Here is a 17388-nt window from a genome sequence, read left to right as displayed (position 1 = left end):
TCAAAGGTCATTAGTTTAGTTTGGGCCTCTCTATTGTTGCAAAACCCTTTTTTCGAACCTTTATTTTTAAGAGTGTCGGGTTCTGAGACTATTGTTCTAAAACTATTGTTCTAACTTAATCCACTGGTTCATGTCTTACGGTACACAGTATGACCCACTGCCGTAACTTTGTTTTAGCTACTGTAACAGTGTTGTTAAATAAAAGTTACTATATGAAAGTATCTCAGCTCACATTCCAAAAAAATTTTTCTTTTTTGGACCTGATCTGAGATGGTCTCTTATAGCCTACTATTTTAGAATATACAGTAACAACTTGGTTATGTAGCATATGGGATCATTAGGAAGAAGTGAACTCTTTAGATGAAACCATGTTAATTAATTGTAACAAAAAAAAATGTATATGAATGTTTCACTGTCTAATGAGCTACAAGTTGAACTCCCTTCAAAATGAATAAATAAATAATATAGATATATTTATATGTGTTTGTGTGTGTGTGTGTGTGTGAGAGAGAGAGAGAGAGAGAGAGAGAGAAAGAGAAAGAGAAAGAGAGAGTGTATTTTGCTGATAGATCCAATCTGTTTCACAAACTCTATCTCATGTTGGCTCCATTTTGAAGATTTTGAACATTGACATTTTAGAAATGTTTCAGTTTTTGTAATTTAATATGCTTTATAATTTGTATTAGTTTTTTTCTATAGCTTTAAATAATTAATTATTAATTATTTCAGTTTTAGTTTGTAACAACACTGATGAATTTCTTAAATATAATGAAAAATACTGTCAATAAATAAAATGTCAATAGATACATTAATTCTAAGATTTTCATTCAGAGAAATGAAAAGTACTACAAACTATACAATTACAGTACTTGTATGTTTTTTTAATTTAATTTTATTCCATTTCACTTTGAAATTCAAACTTGATTGATTGATTAAAATACACATGAGAAACGTCTTTCTAGAATGTTTGTAATTGTTATTATTGTACTGTATGTACTGACTGCTGGAACCAGGGCATGTTATATAATTAGGCTTATTATGAATCGTCAACCTATCCACTAATGTGTTTATGACACTTAATAAGGATTAGACACCAATGGCTGGGACAGCTTTGAGACATGACCATGTTTCTGTATGCAACATAGCCATGTTATATTCTCGCTACATGTTTATCATGAAATCTACACATTTTACATAAAACGCTTTCTTGGGGTATGGAGCCACATGGGTAAGTCTGGGAGAATTAGCAATTGACCTAAAGAAAAATACAGAGCAGTAGATATATCTACAGGCTTAAAATGTAGGTCAAGTGACATGGCGGCGACAGAGTGATTAATTATGGTGCATTAGCTTGACTGCTCTACTGCTATTTGATTCATTTCTTGTCATGTTAGTATGCGGCAGGTGAAATTTGACTCTTCTGTCACTGACTGCATGTTTTCTGTCTCTTTGCCATATTTCTGTCTATAGTATTCCTCAGCTGATTTCCCAATGCACAGCACATCCACATATAGTGCACATAGAACCAGTGATTTGTGGTTAGTTTCTGTTCTGTCCTCTCCTGTCCTCCATGACGCCGCAGGTTCCAGTGCCCAGACCATCATATTCTCTGTCTTATCACCTGTGGGGGAAAAGACTGTCGATATGAAGGTCCAGCGTGCTGGAGCATAAGCCAACAGGCCATTAAAGGTGTCTTCTCCAGCTGGTGAGGCCTATAGTGTTTCTATTGTCTGAATGAAAAGGCTACATTAATCTGGCTAACACAGCTGCAACATGAAAAGAGAACGTCTTCAAAAAGCTCTATAGTCCACACGGAAACAACTAAAGGCCAAAGCTCAAGAAAAAACATTGTGTTCTCAAATTTATCCAGATTAATGTGGACATAGCCTTAGTGTTAGAAGAGACACACCAAACAAATAGGAATATTTATTTGTGAGAAGAACCAGGGACATCAAACCCGTAAGAACTGAACTGAATGCAAGAGTGAGAAATTGTTCAATATAATGTTTTTCCTCTTTCTATGGCTTACAAAAACAGCCATGTATATATTCACTGTGTTTTTTGTATTTAGGGTGACTGATGAAATTATTATAATGGCACGACCTTCTACGTGTCTCATTAAGAGATACTGCATCATAGAGCAGTTCAAACAGTGAGTGTTATTTAATACAGTCTTTAAAAGATATTTACTTAAATGTACCTCTACTCTGCAGGGGAGTGGTTCTGATTAATAAGGGACAATATGTGTGTATGCTTGTGTATTTGCTTTTATTTATTTGTATTTACAGGTTCAACATTATATCCATCATTAATATTCAGCTCCCAGGGGAACATGCTCACTGTGGCCCTCCTCTGGACCCTGGCAGTGGGTTCACATATTCACCTCAGATCTTTATGGACAGTCAAAGTGAGCCAAAGTCATACACTTTCATGGAACTTTCATAGAACTATTAGTATGATTCTTTTGCAACATATAAGGTTCATATTACACCCTAAACAGATATTTTCAATGTGCCACTCCTAAATCTAGGCTACCTATATATACTACACACACACACACACACACACACACACACACACATATATATAAATTATACAATTATTTCGGAATGATTGAATTAAAAAAAAAAAAAAATTATATACACTACCGTTCAAAAGTTTGAGGTTGGTGAGAGTTTTTTAAATGGTTTTGAGAGAAGATTCCTATTTTAACAAAGTCTACATTTATTTGCTAAAACATATACAGTAAAAACAATACTTTTCTTTTAATGCTGGTATAAAATATAACCTGAATATTTGAGATTCACCAGGTAAATTAAATTATGAATTATGTTCCTTTTTGTCTGACAGTTAACTTCTATAATTTTGGGATGTGTGATTTTGGAGTGTCGTCTCTGGAGGGGATGCTGGATGCCGTGAAGGTTTTGGCCTTCGCTGTGCAGAAAGGAAAGGTGGCTGTTCATTGCCATGCTGGACTGGGCAAGACAGGCAAGTTTCATCTCATGCATTATTACTTTAAGATGATATTCTATTTGAGTAAAGTCCTTAATATCAACCCTACTGTACAGGTGTTCTTATTGCAGGCTATCTGGTCTACACCTGTCGAATCAGCGCTAGTGAAGCTGTCCACTATGTTCGGATCAGAAGGCCTTGCTCAATCCAGACTCGATCACAGATCAATCTGGTGTTTGATTTTGCCCGGCTGGTGGGCTCTCAGTTGGCTCAGTACCCGTGTCTGAATATGCGGCACGGTTCCTCCTCCAGTCTCCGGCAGTATCTCCTGCGTCAGGCCCTTCTGCTGCACGGGGACGAGGCCCGAACCCTCAAACACACGCCCAAGATCCTTCACGTCCTCTGCAGCATGCTGATCGCTCTCACCCAGGGGGCTCCCAGTCCTCCTGAGGTCCAGAGAGAACTGGAGAAGAGGCTGAACACCTCGGCCCTGAAGAAGACAGTGAAGGTGACACTTCTGAAGAGAAACCTGCCTGCTCTGAAGGAAAGGAGAGGCTCATGCAGAGCGTACTCTTGCGAGTCCTGGGACGAGCCATTCGGGTTCCTGGAGAGGAAGAGGGATGTCCTTCTAAACAAGCGAAGCGATCTTTCTTCTTTATATTGAACATAAAGTTATATGTTTAATATAAATAAGTGTATATATCACATTTAAATTCTAAAATTTATTCTTAAAATCTGTCTATCTATCTATCTTTGTATATGTATGTATATATGTATTATAATAATTTAGTTATTTTTAAATAATATTTTATAATTTTTTAATGAAAGTTTAAGTTTATGAAACTGCATAACAGTGACAAATTAAATCCCGTTGTTTCTACAAGGATTTTATGTTCTCACGCTACTCTCCTCAATCTGGTGCACACCATAAATTAAACAATGGACCAATCGGCCCATCACAAGATCGGAGAATCCCAACAGAATCACAAAAGAGTCATCAAATGCCGATGACAGACCAGTGCAATGGGACGACAGGGAAACACAGCCTCAATCCACCATCAGCTCTTCTCCCACAAAATGAGAATGTGAACAAGAAGACAAAATGTACAACCAAGAAACCTCAGGTTTACCTAAAGTTCACCTCAAACGTTGAGGTTAGTGTGAGACCAAATAAAATATCTATCTTAGTTCACTGCTTGAAGAATTTTGAGAACTTTAATGATGCATTACCTCTTATTTTTTGCAAATGTAGTGGATGTTTTTTTAAAGCTTAGGTTGCAGCATCCTAAATCAGTTCAGTCATCATCATCAAGAGCTGTCGCTAAAGCAATGACACAACAGCGCCCCCCACTGGACACTGTGTTGAAAAAAGCAGCGGGTTTTCAGGTAAAGCATGTTTGACTTGGTTTCGACAAAAACAAGAATGTTCCTGGATCCACACCATGACAAACGGTTTTGGTCCATTAACACATTATTTTCACCATACAAAGCATGATCATGTTTTCATACGAGTCGACTGTATGTGCAGATATAATATTCAGAGTAATGCTTAAGAAAAAAAAATCACGATATCTGTATTTTTTATTTAGTTTTTTTACTTTAAAATCGCTCTGATCGCTTATACATTTTATTATATTTATCTAGCATTCTCCTTAATTAAATCTACGCATGATTCTGTATGACAAAAGCTTTTGTTTTATATCTTTGAATGCTGTGTTAATGCAGAAGATTTGACCCTGTTTTTAATTCTCCTCAGGATGAGCTCAACTTGAGTGAATGTGGCTGGGCTACACTTGTCATGGAAACAGATCCTGAAGTCCTGAGCACACTGTTATGGATCTGGCTGGACAAATTAAAGGTCAGAGGTCACAGTATATGGTGAAAAAAAGATGCCAGTAATATTTTCTGGAAATAAGCCTGACATAGACATAACATGCTTATGAAAACTATACTTTTAAGAGAGTTGTTCTCCTTGTTTCGTATGCAGTGTTTTAGCTGTTGTGCTTAATCATAACAGGATCCTGTTCTCAGTAAAGATGATGTAGAGAGGCTGACCTCAACCCAGCCTGCACAAAACCTGCACAATATTTCACTGCAAAAGGTGAAATTCTGAACTCAGATTGTGACAGAACACACAGTTTGCTTACATGTCTGTTACACATTTCTCTGTGTGTGTCATACAAATAAGGCATATTTTAAATCACAAAGAATTGGTACAGAAACTATTCATACTCAAAAATTGCTAGAACGTTTCACAAATAAAGAAAAAGCAAGTAATACACTGAATTAAACATGACATTTTGAAGTACTTACAAACTGTTCAACAATGCTCAGCTTCATGTGGTTATATGTCTTCTTGTTTTAGTATCAGCGGCACACCATCTGCTGTCTGCTGGACTGTGTGGGTCAAGTGGCATTTTGATGTCCTCAGTTTGAACATGCTATACTACAGAGACTCATTCGAGCTTTAACAAGAGTACGTTTGTGTGTGTATACATGTGCTAATTTTCCCAAATAAATTGATATTTAAACAGAGAAGCATTTTAAATTCACTTTTGCATGATTTTGTATTTGAACAGCGCCCTCCAGAGGAAATAGAGAGACACAACATCTTGTTCTCAGAACTACAATGAAAGAGCAGTACCTTCACAACCTCCACCAAAACACTACAACACCATCACAGTGTTAGGAGCAGTGCTTCAACTAATGAAACCAGCAAAGATATCTATATAAAGAACCATTGTTTGATTAAATGAATTACTGATCAAGTTATTGATTTCTGTTCCAGTCTGTACAGCCCTCCTTAAAAGTATTATTATAACATATTTTTTCACGTATAAAACTATATGATTGTGTTTGTGCTAGTTAACTAAATATTGAACGGAGTGGTACTGTTTTGTCTTTTTTAAAAGAGTGCTGAAGTATAAATGTGAACATATCTTTGTGAAATGTTTAGCTGTAAAAATTCATTTCTTTATTCATTTACATATTTTCTTTGAAAGTGACACATCACATAATATATAGTAGGCTACATAAGGTATTTTCAAATTGATCAATGTTTTTTCATAAATTTTATTTTAAACAATATTTAACAAAACCAAGACAAAATACATAAATAAAGGAGAAAAAATATCTATATATAAAGTAAATCATAATAAAAAACAATGTTGTTTTTGCCTCTGATGTATTTTCTCTCTCCTTTCTAAACTAATTTTAATATATATATATATATATATATATATATATATATATATATATATATATATATATATATATATATATATATATATATATATATATAATTGACTTATTGTTTAATTATTTAATTTAGATTTTGTGTTATCCAGTGAAATGATATACACATTTTTTTTGTGAGTGTCTCAAGTGTCCAAATAATTTTTGTTTTTGTTTTTAGTGGCCTATAATGGTCGTTCCATTGAAATATCGATTAATGTGTTTTATAATTTTAAACTTGTAGTGTGTAAGGAGAGCACTTGTTGAATTTGGTTATAGCTTAATTTGTTTTTAATTAATAAAACCGCACAGATTCGTGTGGATTCGCTTGTAGAGCCACTGGAATGTCACTCAAAAATGACATCAATTAATCACCATGACGACGGCGCCCTAGAGATTAAAAATAAACAATTAACGTTATAAACAATAAAAAAAAAACTCGCTGTAGCTGAGAGTTTGATTAGAGCTCTTCACGAGCTACATTTATAACTTTTTTATTTTATTTCACCTTTCTATGTAAATAACATCGTTTTTGTGCAGATACTGTATTGTAACTGGTATCGTTTTGTCGTTTTAAGTTATCTAACGTTACTACTATCTATCTATAATATATTAATTTTTAAACTCGCCTGGAGATCGACAGTCTGGAGATCGACAGTCTATAATTTATTTTTATATCTTGCACTTAAGGTAAGTTGCTATTTTTACTTAGTCTGCTGTTTACTTTTATGCTTTTTGTTACAGTTATCAGTTACGGAGCAGTAATTTAATTTAAACTAAATTAAAATGTAATTAGACTAAATTAAATATTTTGCATACGCTTAACGTTACACTGACAAAAAGTGTCAACGTGTTAACGTTAGATATAGGCTAGTAACTTATCTATCATCACTTCCAGAAAACAATAACACTAATGTAAGTTAAGTAGTGAAGGCTACTTTGCATCATACAATACTAACATTCATGTGTTCTTATTAAGTATTTACTTGAAAAAGCCAACTTATTCTATTTAAGTTTCTTCTTCTTCTTCTTCTTCTTTTTCTTCTTCTTAGACTATATTTCTGAACGCTAACGTTACTCCTCCTAGAGCTTTTAAGATGTTCAGACTCGGGTAGCTATTTCATTTTCAGACTGATCGGATTTACGTTTCTCAAAACTGAAGATTAAAAATAATAAAAGTCCCATAAACTTACATTTGTTCAAATGAGCCAAGACTATTAAAGCTCCAACTGTCAAAAATTTAAATCTAAACACACTGAAGCCCATTAGGCTAAATTGAACTTCCCTTCTATGTACTATTACTAACCAGTTTAAACTAATTCAAGTTTTCACAATATCTATCTATCTATCTATCTATCTATCTATCTATCTATCTATCTATCTATCTATCTATCTATCTATCTATCTATCTATCTATCTATCTATCTATCTATCTATCTATCTATCTATCTATCTATCTGTCTGTCTGTCTGTCTGTCTGTCTGTCTGTCTGTCTGTCTGTCTGTCTGTCTGGTTGGTTGCTTCCAGGCTGGTTTTAAAGTGGTTTTGGCAGATTTTTAGCTGGTCAGACTGGTCTTAGATGGGAGACCTGCTAAAACACCAAGTTTAAAACAGCTACTCTTTAAAAACTTAAACCAGCTAAAACTAGACAACTAGCATATGCTTGTTTTAAAATGGTTTTTGACTGGTTCAGTTGGTTTTAGTTGCTTTTAACTGGTTTGTAGCTGGCTTTTTGCTAAATCAGCTGATATCAACTGATTTTAACTGGTCTCTAGCTGTTTTTTATTGAATCAGATGGTTTTAACTTGTTTTTAGCTGGATTATTTTTCATTTCCAATTTTAAATCACATTAAAAACATAATAACAGCAAGCTAATCATGCTAGTAACATGCTAATAATTTTAGCAACATGCCAATCATGCTAGAAACATGTTAGTATGCTAATTTGGGAACACATGATAGATAAAAAATGTTAGCCTGAATGCACTGTAAGTCGCTTTGGATAAAAGCGTCTGCTAAATGCATTAATTTAATTTAATTTAATTTTTTTGAGAATTTGATGTTTCCAAATTCAAAGCGATAGGAGTTGCACTTGCATGCCCGAGAGGCATTTCAAAGATGGCCGCCAAGTAACATGACTTGTCTTAACGGTCAACTTGACGTCATTCACCATACTGTAGGTTCTCACGGAGCTCTTGAGCCGTTCTGTGCAGGATTGTGGCATCTTTCGAAAATACAGTGAATATTATGGTGAATGACGTCAAGTTGAAAGTTACAATATAGCTAATGGGGCATCTATGTATATATATCTATATATCTATAGCAACCACCCCAGGTAATCTGTTTTTCTGATAGACTGTATTGCATTGAAAACATTCAAACTTTAATCTATAAAACTATGTTACATTTCAAACTACTTCAAACTGTAAGTATTTAACACTTTTATTTAACACAAGTATTTATTTATTTACAAGTCAAGTAGTTTTAGTAATTCCTTTTATCTTCAACAGACATCATGCCTGTGGAAGTATGGGTTGGTCCTTGGAAGCCCCACAGGCCAAGGGGCCCCATTGCTGCAATGTACAACAGTCCAGGGCCAACATATTCTCTGCCAGGGGCAACTGGTAAACACACACACACACACACACACACACACACACACACACACACACACACACACACACACACACACACTCACTCTCACACACACACACACACACACAAACAAACGTTTGTTTTTGTGAAAAGTGGTGACATCCCATAGGCGTACACACACACACACACACTTGATTCACTGTATTAGTGAAGGAGTCTTAGAGATTAGACATTGGTTTATTATATTAGATGAATGACATATAGCCTAGCCTTTAGTTAACCCTCACAGAAACCACTGCAAATAAGCAGATTTTAAAATATAAAATATTTGACCGCTTTAGAAGTCTTTGAAACCATGTAAAATGTCCTCACTTGTTGGTTGTCGTAATATTTTAGGATATTTAGGCCCTCACAAGTATTACTAAACAGGTACACACACACACACACACACACACACACACACACACACACACACACACACACACACACACACACACATAGAAATGAGTACTGTTAGTTACAAATGCCTAATCCACAATCTAACCTAAGAGATAATGTTTCTAATACCATTTTTTTATTTTACAACTGATGATGTTCTCAAAAAGAAAGTTCAGCTCACTTCTGGGTACAAATTTGTAACAAAAATTATTAAGTAGGTACTGTACATACATACACACAAATTACAGTAAATACAACCAGTAAATCAGGAGCTAAAAAGTGGGGTAAAAACTGTGATTCGGAAGACCAATACTAATTTCTAAATGTTATTAAAAAAATTGAGAAGCTATTGCCCTTCCATGAATTTGAGGGATTTCTTTGCTCTACACAGGAATGAACAACCATGACCCGCGGATGCAGCAAGGCCCAGCGTTTAGCTTCGGCACACGTCATCGTGACTCACACGCCAACTCTTCCCCAGGTCCTGGATACCTCGTTCCCTCCAACATCACCAGGGTGGGTCGGGATGGAACCCCTGCATACTCCGTCTATGGCCGACCTAAGGATATTCAGCCCTTTAAAACCCCTGGCCCAGGTCTTTTACACAACATAAACTAACAGGCTTTGTAGCTGTACATCAAGGATCACTCTTATAAGAAAAGGTACAAAACTGTCACTGGGGTGGCACACTTTCTAAAGGTACTAATATGTAGCATTTACAGGTAAAAAGTTTAGCTTTTGCACCTTAGAACAACCTAGTGACAGTATTGTACCTTTTCTCTGTGAGTGTAGAACAGATTAAACTGGCTTTTGATTCTTCTTTCAGGCAGTTACTCCCCTGAAAATGCAATAAAAACCACTTTTCACTCTGCCCCTGCGTTCTCTCTGTCTGCAAGGACTAAACTGTTTCGTAATGACCAAACACCAGGTAGATTTCCACACAGCAACAAATTATGGAACAGGTGCATTTCCTGTGAATATCATGCATTATCTTGTCTCCAGGTCCAGCTGCATACATGCTTCCCCCAGTATTAGGGCCAAGAGTTGTGAATAAAGCATCTGCCCCAAATGTCTTCTTTGGCGGTCGTAGCGAAATCGGCAGCTTCTATGAAGATCTGCGGAAGGTGTGGACACATCATTTCACAATATTTACCTCTGCTTTGCAAAGATGATAACATTCATTTTCTCAGACTCCAGGCCCAGGGACCTACCAAGTGGTGAATTCAGGGGTGTACAAACGCAAGTCCCCTGAGTACAGCATGACTGGACGCAACTTCTCACCTGGAGACACTACAAAGAAACCAGGACCTGGGGCCCACCATCCAGAAAGGGTCTGTACCAGGATAACATATACAATACTGTTTTATACTACTATACTATGCATTTATAACATTATCATACATGACTTTGTTTCCAATAAATGCTGTTCTTTTGAACTTTCTGTTAATCAAAGAATCTTGAAAAAATGTATCATGGAATCCACAATACGGAATGCTTTCTTCTACATCTATTTAAATGAAAAGAATTAGTACTAAAATGCTTCCTTTTGTGCTTCTCCACAGGTTACTTTCACAGGAACCAAAGCTCCCAGCTTTTCTTTTGGAATTCGACATTCAGAGTACACCTTTCCTTTAATTGTGGATGGGGCTGATTAAACAGGTCAATTCTGTTAAACAAGCCAGTCTGACGTGTCAGGTCTTACTATCTAAATAACTTGAAATAATGGTGTTTCATAAAACTAGATGCAGTAATTGTGCTGATGCTACAATATTAGAAATAAGCTCCATTCCAAAACCAAGTGAACCAAGTCTACCTAGACTAGCATTTTAGCACATCACAGACACAATCTACTAGTGCTGGGTCTGATTCCTCCTCGTCAAGTACGAGTCAAGTACAAATCCTTAAAAGTTCGAGTCCATGTTTAATCATAATTGCAGTCCAAATACCCCAACCCTACAATCCATACACAGAGGTTGTTCCAAAAGTAAGGCAACAAAAACAAATCATTAAAAACAAATCTATAAATTCTCTCATGTTCACCAAGGCTGCATTTAATTTGATCAAAATACGGTAAGAACAGTAAGATTCATTGTGAAATGAATAATATTGTGTAATGAATAATATTATTGAAATTAATAATACAGTAATAATATTGTGAAATGTTATTACAATTTAAAATAACTGTTATTTTAATATATTTTAATGTAGTTTATTTCTGTGATGGCAAAGCTGATTTTTTCATGTCACCTCACTACATTTGGAATGGCATAGAGATGCATAACAGCGCTGATGATTACTATGTAAATCAAGAAAGAAAGTACATCCTTGAATCAAAATTCAAAAGCTTAAAGAAGATCACCAATTACAAGACACCACCCCCCAGCACTGTGGAGAATCAACGACTGGCAGACGATCTGAACGAGTTTTACTGCAGGTTTGAAAGAACACCCATCACCTGCCCTGAACACCTCCCCACACAACCATTCACACCATTCACAACTCCTGCAACCAACCATGAATGCCTCTCCAAACAACCGTTCACACCATTCACAGCTCCTGCAACCCACCCTGAACACCTCTCCAATCAACCGCTCCAATCAATCAAGCACTCTCACCATTCACACCTCCTGCATCCCCCCTCTCCCCCACACCTGCAATACAGATCAGCGAGGATGCGGTGCGCCAGGTCTTCCGGAAGCAGAAAAGGAAAAAAGCACCAGGCCCAGATTGCGTTACACCAGCCTGTCTGAAATCCTGTGCTGACCAGCTGGCCCCCATCTTCACACAGATCTTCAACAGATCGCTGGAACTGTGCGAAGTCCCTTCATGCTTCAAACGCTCCACCATCATCCCTATCCCAAAGAAATCCAAAATTACAGGACTAAATGACTACAGGCCTGTGGCTCTAACGTCTGTAGTCATGAAGTCATTTGAAAAACTGGTGCTGGCCCACCTGAAAGACATCACTGGACCCTTGCTAGATCCTCTTCAGTTTGCCTACAGAGCAAACAGGTCTGTGGACGATGCAGTAAACATCGGACTGCATTATGTTCTGCAACACCTAGACAGACCGGGGACCTATGTGAGGATCCTGTTTGTGGACTTCAGCTCTGCCTTCAACACGATCATCCCAAACCTCCTCTTGCCCAAACTAACTCAGCTCTCCGTGCCCACCTCCGTCTGTCAGTGGATCAACAGCTTCCTGACAGACAGACAGCAGCTAGTGAGGCTGGGAAAATACACATCCAGCACCCGTACAATCAGCACCGGAGCTCCCCAGGGCTGTGTTCTCTCCCCACTGCTCTTCTCCCTGTACACTAACGATTGCACATCTAAGGACCCCTCTGTCAAGCTCCTGAAGTTTGCAGATGACACCACACTCATCGGCCTCATTCAGGACGGTGACGAGTTTGCTTACAGACAGGAGGTTAAAGAGCTGGCTGTCTGGTGCACTCTCAACAACCTGGAGCTTAACACGCTCAAAACAGTGGAGATGACTGTGGACTTCAGGAGAAACCCCCCTGCACTCCCCCCACTCACCATCATGAACAGCACTGTGACTGCAGTGGAGTCATTCAGGTTCCTGGGCACCACTATCTCTCAGGACCTGAAGTGGGACATTCACATTGACTCCATTGTGAAAAAGGCCCAGTAGAGGTTGTACTTCCTTCGCCAGCTGAGGAAGTTTAACCTGCCACAGGATCTGCTGAAACAGTTCTACTCCACCATCATCGAATCCATCCTCTGCACTTCAGTAACTGTCTGGTTCAGCTCAGCTTCTAAATCTGACCTCAGAAGACTACAGAGGGTAGTCCGGACTGCTGAGCGAATTATCGGTACAACCCTCCCATCTATTCAAGAACTGTACTTATCCAGAGTGAGCAAAAGGGCTGTTAAAATCACTCTGGACCCCTCACATCCAGCATACTCCCTCTTTGAACTGTTGCCATCTGGTCGACGCTACAGAGCACTGAGCACCAGAACGACCAGACACAGGAACAGTTTCTTCCCTCAGGCAATCCATCATATGAACAGCTGATAATAACTGTGGGACACACTACACTATTTATATTTATATACACTACACTTTTTATCCAACACACATACTTAGCGTACACTTAAATCTTTTGCACATAATATACATGTACATACATGGAACACACTACACTACTTATATTTATATTTATATACACATACACTTATTTATCCAACACACATACTTAGCGTACAGTTAAAACTTTTCCACATAATATACATGTACATACATAAATGCTCATTTTAATATACCTGCCATACATTGTCAATTTGTATATTGTCAATCCTTACCCACCTATTTGTATTTTTTTGTATTTTTATTCCTTATTGTGTTTTTTGTTCTGTCGCTGTTTTGTTGCACTGCGGAGCTCTGTCACGAAAACAAATTCCTCGTATGTGTGAACATACCTGGCAATAAAGCTCATTCTGATTCTGATTCTGATTCTGAAATACATTATTGTTGTCACTTTATTATTGTCACTTGGCACTTCAGTCATACAGCATCTAAAAATGTAAGTTTAGCTCAAAGCAAAAGAGACAAACCAGGAACAGCATGTACATTAATATATACATTATTAGAACTTTTTTTTTCAGGTTCGTACCATAATACATTTAGTGAGCTTTTCTTTCTTTCTTTCTTTCTTTCTTTCTTTCTTTCTTTCTTTCTTAATAAAAAACACCTTCTCTGAAACCTAATGCCTAACCTAATGATAACCTAATTTAGTTTGTCAGGTAAATCAATTTTTAAGGTTTTTTGTCTCTAAAACACAACAATTCTAGTTATTTGATTTATCTATTTGTAGTGTACGTGGATTGAATATTGCTGTCATGCAGTAATGTTTTATCGCAGTACTGTTCTTTCTCTTTAAGATGATTTTATATTGTTGTATTATTTATATCACAGTTAACCTTTAACTGCTTAACTTCACCAGTTTAAAGTTGTATTGGCTTAAACGTGTGCTTCGACAGCTGTCTTAACCTCTATGATCCTCATCGGATGTTTCATACAGTGACTATAAAAGTAAGGGAACACTCTCTCAGTGAACGTGTGTTTAAACATTTGCAGGCCGATATTATGACCTGAGTCGGTGAATGTGACTTTGCCCTTGTCCCAGTCCAGCTGCACCCTGATTCTCTGAATCAGGTCTGTCTGTGTTTGTATGCGGACTCCGTGATTACTCCCACGGCCCAGGCTGTGCTGTCACCCACCTCGATGTCCCAGCAGTGAGTCCCCGAGTTAAAGCCCTCAGAACCCAGAATGCTTGTGTAGCCGTCGAATCTCTCTGGGTTTGCTGGAAGCTGATGGAAATGCTCGTCAGTGTAAGTTATACTAGTCAGATCATCCGACACGAGCAGATAAGGATGGGCGGTGTTGGGGTCAAAGGTTACTGGGGCTGGAGGGAAAGAGATAGAGATGTACTCACTGTTAAGACATTCACACACAAACTATTTTGCTTTGAGACATGCAAGACACTGGCAGTGGAATGGGAAAAAAATTAAAATTCTTAAACTTCTTTAAACTTGAGTGCTACATTTTTAGAACTACAGAAGCCCATTTCTGCCACAGAATATATATATTTTTGACAAAGTCAAAACTCAGAATTCAGACTTAAAATCTCGCAATTCTGACTTGTTCCCCTCAATTCTGTTTACATGTTTCAGTTATGACTTTTTTTTCCTTCTCTGAATTCTTTACTGTATATCTCAAAATATATTTTTCTCAGATTTCCATGAGTATATCTCACAATTTTGAGTTTATATTTCCAATTCTGACTTCTTCTTCTCAGAATTATTTTTTTCTTTCATTAATAATTAATATAACAATAATTTTAAAAAAGGTCATTTTGACATTTTATCTCACATTTCTGACTTTTCGTGAAATTGCAAGTTTATGTCTTACAATTATGACTTTTTTCTGAGTTTACATCTTGCGTTCTGACACATTCTGTGTCTGAAGTTTTTCAAAGCAAAAACACGTGTGAATGGCTCGCAACTTTTAAAATGCAGCTCTTGAACTTGTTTTTTTTCCTTCTGCTGCATCTCTGTGTGAGAAGATTGAGAAGATTTACTTTATCTGCTCAGTACTCACTGTATCGGGTGTTGTCTTGTAGTTTCTTGGATACTTCAAATGTTATGTTACCCACATGTTTTGCTACATTGATGAGCATTCCTGAAGGTCTGCTCTGATCCCGCATTGTACACTTTGTTCTGAAACAACATTTAGTCAGTACTGATGTGGGTTTGGGTTCAAAACCAGAAGTTAAAAAAAAAAAAAAAACTTCTCACCTTTCAATTGTAGCCTTGTAGTTCTAGAAATAATTTAGATAAAAACAGAAGGATTAATCTACCAAAGCTGCATTTATTTGTCCAAAAATGTAAAACAGTAATATTTTGAAATATTATTACAATTTAAATTAACTGTAATTTTAATACATTTTCAAATGTAATCGTGTCATCGTTCAGAAATAATTTTAATAGGCTGATTTGCTGCGCAAGAAACAATAGTTATTATCATCAGTGTTGAAGACAGTTGTGCTGCTTCATATTTTGTCAGATTAAGAAAAAAGTAAATAGAAATGAATAGAAAGTACAGCATTTACTGGAAATGTAAACTTTTTGGGAAATTATAAATATCTTTAATTTTGATCAGTTTAAAGCATCCTTGCTGATTTTTTAAAATTACATTCTGCAATGTCTACTCAATGTAATGTAAAAATATGCATTTTTATTTGACCCTTTGAAATAAAACATCAATAAAATATATTTTAAACATTCAAAGTCCAGAAAACAAACCAAGTGCTTCTTACCACAAGAAATCTGAAGTCATTCCTTCTCAGCTGTTCTTCGATGGACCCGATAACGCATGAGAGTGAAAACATCCCTGATCTAATGTCCTCAATCTTCTTTTTAATTATCTCACTCTTCTGCTCTTCTTCTTTCCTCAGCATCGTCATCCTGTCTGCCTCTTCAATGTCCAGAAACTGGTGAAGCTTTTCAAACGCCTCCTTAATTGTGTTCTCAGTGTGTTGGCTCTGTTTCTAAACACAAAATATCAGCAGATTCAGCCTGAAATATCCACATGGTAGTTAAACTGTGTCAATGTTGAAATCTCCTCTCCGTACTCACCTTCATATACTCTGCTGTTTCATCCCAGGACTGTTTGATTTGTTCGTAGACTCTGAGTTTCTCCAGAAAGGTCTTAAGTTTCAGCTGGAGCTGTTGCTAACAAATATTAAAAAGTGAAGTGAGACAAGTAAAGTTGGGGCAGGTTGTCACTTTTTTTTTTTTAAATGACACTATCAGTGTAGGGAGAGCCTACTCTCTCTCTCTTACTCTTTCTCTCTCTCTCTTTCTCTCTCTCTGTCTCTCTCTATATCAGATGTTTTAGCATGATGGTTTCCCCAGCTTTGTTTACTGATGTTAACAGGGTTGTTTGTTACAAACCGGCATATCCACAAACAGATCAGCGGTGTCCAGTTTATATTTGACTTTATCAGCAAGTTCCCATGAAACTTTTGTTTCGGTAAGCCTGAGAATGTTTGTCATAAAAGGGCCATTAGTGTGCTTAGACCTGTTTGACTAGAGCTTTCATATCTCACCCATTTCCAGCCCATTAAACCTGAAACCGACAATCAGTGAAATCTAACTAGAGTCCACAAGCTGGTCATTTCTGCAACTTACTATTTTTCAAAATTGTGTTTCCAAAGAATCTTACGCTATGAGCTCTTACCCTGAGGTCCTGCGATGCGTCTGCTGTTAAATGGATTCGGTGGTTCTTATGCGATTTGACATTTCTGCATTTCCCACAAACTACTTCTTGATCTTCAGTGCAGAAGAAAGTAAGTGGTTCTCCATGAAGACTACAGAACTCCACCATCTCTACGGGAGGCTCCTGAGTTGTTTCTTCTCTCATCAGATCACACATGTTTCTCAGCACAATGTTAATAGGTGGGTTAGGGTTGGTGGACACAGTTCTGCAGATAGGACACTCTTGAGTTTCTCGCCGGTTCCAGAAGGTTTTCACGCAGCCGTTACAGATGCTGTGAGAGCAGGATAGGATAATGGGATCCCTGAAGATGTCACAGCAGATGGGGCAGTAGAAATCCTCCTCTGTAATAGACAGTCTGCTGGCCAT

At 37.1% G+C, this 17388-nt stretch overlaps 2 protein-coding genes and 1 pseudogene across 3 annotated transcripts; 2 read left to right on the top strand and 1 right to left on the bottom strand.

The window, feature by feature from the left end:
• Positions 1 to 1613: 1613 nt before the first annotated feature.
• LOC132101822 (protein tyrosine phosphatase domain-containing protein 1-like) lies at positions 1614 to 5705 on the top strand (the record flags this gene model as incomplete). Its single annotated transcript, XM_059507039.1, is given in 12 exon segments — positions 1614 to 1705; positions 2072 to 2152; positions 2289 to 2407; positions 2851 to 2988; positions 3069 to 3610; positions 3825 to 4106; positions 4222 to 4338; positions 4709 to 4810; positions 4970 to 5053; positions 5318 to 5428; positions 5532 to 5562; positions 5565 to 5705. Coding segments are annotated over 12 exon segments (1776 nt in total), but the record flags the coding sequence as incomplete, so codon positions are not given.
• Positions 5706 to 6596: 891 nt separating this feature from the next.
• On the top strand, positions 6597 to 10895 carry LOC132101686 (outer dense fiber protein 3-B-like). Of its 2 annotated transcripts, none has more exons than XM_059506830.1 (7): positions 6597 to 6876; positions 8696 to 8809; positions 9610 to 9813; positions 10045 to 10146; positions 10221 to 10342; positions 10409 to 10549; positions 10781 to 10895. In XM_059506830.1, the coding sequence occupies exons 2-7, from the start codon at positions 8701 to 8703 to the stop codon at positions 10871 to 10873; spliced, it is 771 nt and encodes a 256-aa protein (XP_059362813.1). In that variant the 5' UTR covers positions 6597 to 6876; positions 8696 to 8700; the 3' UTR covers positions 10874 to 10895. The 2 variants fall into 2 exon arrangements, with proteins under 2 accessions (XP_059362813.1, XP_059362814.1); XM_059506831.1 differs by having other exon boundaries at positions 6597 to 6880.
• A 3014-nt stretch (positions 10896 to 13909) lies between these two features.
• Positions 13910 to 17388, bottom strand: LOC132101978 (E3 ubiquitin-protein ligase TRIM35-like; annotated as a pseudogene).

Source organism: Carassius carassius, chromosome 23 (assembly GCF_963082965.1).
Source record: "Carassius carassius chromosome 23, fCarCar2.1, whole genome shotgun sequence".
NCBI classification, from domain to species: Eukaryota; Metazoa; Chordata; class Actinopteri; order Cypriniformes; family Cyprinidae; genus Carassius; species Carassius carassius.
This window is presented reverse-complemented; position numbering and strand designations above follow the sequence as displayed.

Coding starts and splice junctions, on each gene's coding strand:
- LOC132101686 (XM_059506830.1), top strand. CDS start 8,701: ATGCCTGTGGAAGTATGGGTTGGTCCTTGGAAGCCCCACAGGCCAAGG. Junction 10,147..10,220: donor TCGTAATGACCAAACACCAG/GTAGATTTCCAC, acceptor TCTTGTCTCCAG/GTCCAGCTGCATACATGCTT. Junction 10,550..10,780: donor GGGCCCACCATCCAGAAAGG/GTCTGTACCAGG, acceptor GCTTCTCCACAG/GTTACTTTCACAGGAACCAA.